The 4257-nt window shown below is 51.0% G+C and overlaps 1 protein-coding gene across 1 annotated transcript; it reads right to left on the bottom strand.

The window, feature by feature from the left end:
• Nucleotides 1-3290: 3290 nt before the first annotated feature.
• On the bottom strand, nt 3291-4257 carry LOC8032170 (dual specificity protein kinase TTK-like). The gene has a single exon (XM_002408852.3). It carries the CDS (start codon nt 4255-4257, stop codon nt 3349-3351), a length of 909 nt encoding a protein of 302 aa, XP_002408896.3. The 3' UTR covers nt 3291-3348.

Genomic DNA, 4257 nt, shown 5'->3' with positions numbered 1-4257 from the left:
TACCGCGGTTGAGACAGATGGGGTTGTTCAGCCTCCCGCCTTCCGAGCAAAGGCGTTCTGTGCTGCCACCTCGCGCGATCAGCTTTTAGGGAAGTGCTATACGAGAGCGGACTTGTGCACGGTGACACCCCGGGCACATCAACGCGCTCAGCCGCTGTCGGGAAGAGCAGGCCTTCGCGGGCCCGAGATCGATTTGGCGTGAGCGCCCCCAGCTGGCTGAACCGCGGAGCGCGGTGGGTTCACTTCGGGGGCCCGGGGTGTCTCCCTCCCCCGCAGCGGCAGAACCCGGGCCCCCCGGCGCGTCTGCGACCGCTTCCCTCGCCCTCGCTTTAATTATTCCGGGGCTCGCGGGCTTTAATTGTATCTTTCTATGACTCCCAGCGCCATCGAAACTCAATTTCCCCGCGCTTCAATCCGCCTCTAAACTAGACGAATGTGCTCTCGCGCGTAACCGACGCTTCTCCCCTCCCAGCGCGGTGTAGTTTGGGAGCCGGCGGTCCTGTTCCCGCGGCTGTTTCGGGCCTCTCCGAATTACCTGGGAAGATTGGCCACCCAAATAAACAGTGGGCCGCCGCGCCGGTTTGCGACTGCACTGCATCCCATTAAGAATGCATTTTACTACGAGGCAGGTACGTGGAATGTCTCTGCCCGGGGCGCCCGCCCGACGCGTGCGCTTCTCTGGCAGGCGGCACCGGGGTTCTGCTTTGCGTCCCTTCGAGCTGATGCGTACTTAGCATTGACTATTCGCAGGGAATATTTTCAATTGGGCCGAGAGCGGGTGCCGCGCAGAAAAGATGGGTGGGCGGGTTGCATCGGTGTGCCACTGGCCGTTTTAAAAGTGAGGGGCTCCGGAGGGCCCTGCGCGATCGCTCGGTCACGTCGAATTGTTGCGGGAGAGTGCGTGGAAAACGCCGTAAATTATACGGCGATGTGGTAAGTACGTCGAACTAAACTTGGAACAGCTCGCTTCTCTTCGTGGTAAGCTATTCACATCCCACGATCGTTGGGGTCGAACTGCTGCGCGCATTTTTCTATTCCCTAGTTGTTGTTTTTTGTTTTGTTTTATTTTGTTGTTTCGTGGTTTTACATCAATCTAGGCTTCGCCTTCGGGATGATGGTAATAGATCCCATGTGATTCGGATGCTCAGTCGCCCAATTTTTTAATAATATCACGCGAGCGTCGACCCCCGGGACGGGGAGTGCCGTGCCGCGGAGAAATGCAGCGTCACAGGAGAGATTATACGCGTGCGCACAAAGCCCTTTCCGGGAGCGTCGTCTGCTAGGCTATTCCGCTGATCGCACACAGCCCCTGCTCCACAGCAAAGGAGCGCGTTGCGCCGATTTTCCACTACCGACGCTACGAGCCATCTTGGCCAGTCCATCGCTAAGATTGTGTCACGTGGCCTTCCTGTTAAGCACAAGTGCATGTGAAAGCATGATGTCACGTGCAGGGTGACAGCGCTGGATTGGTTTTGATGGCTCGTAGCATTGGCTGCGGTATATATCGTTTAATGCATCGTTGCATTCAGCTTGTCGCGTCACCGTATTGTTCTTTTTTTTTGTGCTGACAAAGTAAACGCAAACAAAAAATATAAAAGAATAATAATTAAAAAAACACTAAGTTAAACGAGATGACTAGCGGTTTCTTTCATGCCTGAGCAGTATCACGGTATCACTCAAGCAAGCTCTCTTCAGATCTTTGCTTAAAGGCGGTCAGTTGTGCCAGCAGATAAGGAACAAGAGCTATGTGTGCAGTCAACAGAATAGCCTAGCAGACGACGCTCGCACCGGAGAGAATTTTGTGCGCACGCGCCTAATCTCTCCCGTGACGCCACATTTCTCCGCGGCACAGCGCTGGCCTTCCCGGCGGTCGACGCTCGCGTGGCATTATTAAACAATTTGGCGACTGTACGTTTCTCAACACAGTTAACGCGTTGACCAGATTGTTGCCCAATCCTATCGCTTCTAGTAAACAAGTCGTTCTGATGATGAGACCGTTAAGATTTGCGATCAAAACGTAGAACTCCGGCGATCGCGTGTTTGTTGCCTTCAGAGTTTATCCCCATGAAGAACAGGTGAATTATTTGTTAATTTCAAAGGAGCTTTGGCGTCCGCTGGTACGAAATGAGTCTTTGGTAGTCTTGCACAGACTGATAATATATAATATATTTTATTCCTTCATGGGACAATGAGTACGGGCATTGTCAAATATGTTGTCAAATATGATAAAACCTTAAATTTAAATGGAAAACTTCAGCTAAATGTTTTCCAGCCTCTTTTCATAACCATGTCTTGGCCGTCAGGCACATTCTAATTTCGACGAGAACACAAATAAACGGCTGCATCTACTTCGACATATCTAAACTTCGGTCACTAATGGGCTGTCACAGCTGCGTTCTAAGCCACAAAGATATACATATGGGCACTAAAACGTTTCCGCACCCGCATAAAACGTTTATAATATTCTTATACCTGGCAGCCATAATGCTGGGAGAGAAAGTTTAAGTGATGGATGAAGAAAGAATAAACAATTAACACTGGGACAACGCAACCACATCTTTCAACTCATGAAAGATGTGGTTGTGTTGTCCCAGTGTTATTTGTTTATTCTTTCTTCATCCATCACTTGAACCAAAACGCTCTTCTCCCAAGCAGGAAGTTTAAATAAAAAAGATCCACTGGTGGAACCATAGGGAATGCGTCAGCATGACCCTTGGAAGGGTCACACCCGTCCCCTTTTGGGAAACGCTAATGCTGACCCCTTCACTTTTCTGTTTTGCCTTTCTCTTTTGCTTCCTCTATTTTCTGCATCCTTTTTTGGCTTCGTTACGGGGTCAGTGTTAGCGTTTCCTAAAGGGGGACGTGTGTGGCCTTTCCCTAGGGTCATGCTAACGCATTCCCCAAGGATCCACCAATTGATCTTCCTTTGATTTTTGTAGCACAAACCAAGACATGCGCGCTCTCATACCTGCAAGTTTAGACTCGCCCCAGCATCTGCGCGCGCATTGGCTTTCGTCCCGTGACGTCGTTTCCCTCTCGCCTTTGTCCTTCACTACTCTTCTCCTCTCTACGCGGCGCGCTTCCTTTTCCACTGTTTTGTCCACAGAGAGACGCCGCCAGTTTTTCCCTGTCACGTGGGTACTAATTCTAACGCATTAATAAAAGTATCACATGAGTATCCAAACAGTGAACTTTATTCAACCGCGGATGGTGCTTGTTGCACAACGGGAACAGCAATTAGCCTTGCAGTTTTTTCTTGCCGAGTTTCAGCAACCTGACCATCTCTTCCACTTTCTTCACGCTGTCCGGAGACATGTTCTTAATCTCGCTGAACATTGACTTCCGATTTTAATTTCTCCAGGGCTTCAACAGGCCGTGATTTTCGGCCAGGAAAGGATGTCGAAGTAGTTCGTTGATTGTGGGCCTTTCCCTGACATTCCGCCGCAGACATTGCTTCAGGACGTCTAGGAGGCTGGGACTGACCAAGGGATAAAACGGGATGGTGTACTTCGAGTTGATGATGGCACGTAGCTTGTCGTCCCGTGCCACTATGTGCTGGAAGAGTGCGTGGCCGTACACCAGGCTGTACAAGATGCACCCCAGGGACCAGATGTACGGCCGCGTGCTGATCAGCTCCCAGTCGCCGGTGCCATGTCCAGGCATCCTGGTGATAGATTCCGGGGACATGAAATTCAGGGAGTTAATTGGCGATTCCTCCATGACGCTGGTTGTGTCAGCCTGCATGAGGTCTGCAATGCAAAAACCAATCAATTTCAGCTTTCCATTGACAAACAGGAATCTGGCTGGCTCCAGGTTAGAGGGAATGACTCCCTTGTTGTGGATTTCGAGCACGGCTTGGAGCATCTCTGACCAGTAGAACTTGACCGCCAGGATGTTAAGGGACTCCTTCATGCGAGAGCGAATCACCGATGTCAGGTCGTTGACCCCAGCCTCCATCACCAGCTTAAGAAGACTCCTCTCGTGGTCGTACTCGAAATCATAAAGGATGACAACGCGCCTGCAGTCGCGCAGCATCTTCAAGGTCCTGACCTGGCACAGCAACGCCACGGTGACCTTAGGTTCAACGCCTTCAAGACTGATCAGCTGCACCGCTCTTAGCCCCTGGTGCTCACCCAGCACCATGAACACCTTGCTAGGTCCCCTTTTGCTAACCAGTTCGAGCGTGTGGTAAGTTCGTCCGTTCACTTGGATCACTGATATCTTGTCCTCCTTTGGCTTGGGGCATTTTGCGAGCAT

This window comes from Ixodes scapularis, unplaced genomic scaffold (assembly GCF_016920785.2).
Source record: "Ixodes scapularis isolate PalLabHiFi unplaced genomic scaffold, ASM1692078v2 PGA_scaffold9__187_contigs__length_104089568, whole genome shotgun sequence".
In the NCBI taxonomy this organism is placed as follows: Eukaryota; Metazoa; Arthropoda; class Arachnida; order Ixodida; family Ixodidae; genus Ixodes; species Ixodes scapularis.
This window is presented reverse-complemented; position numbering and strand designations above follow the sequence as displayed.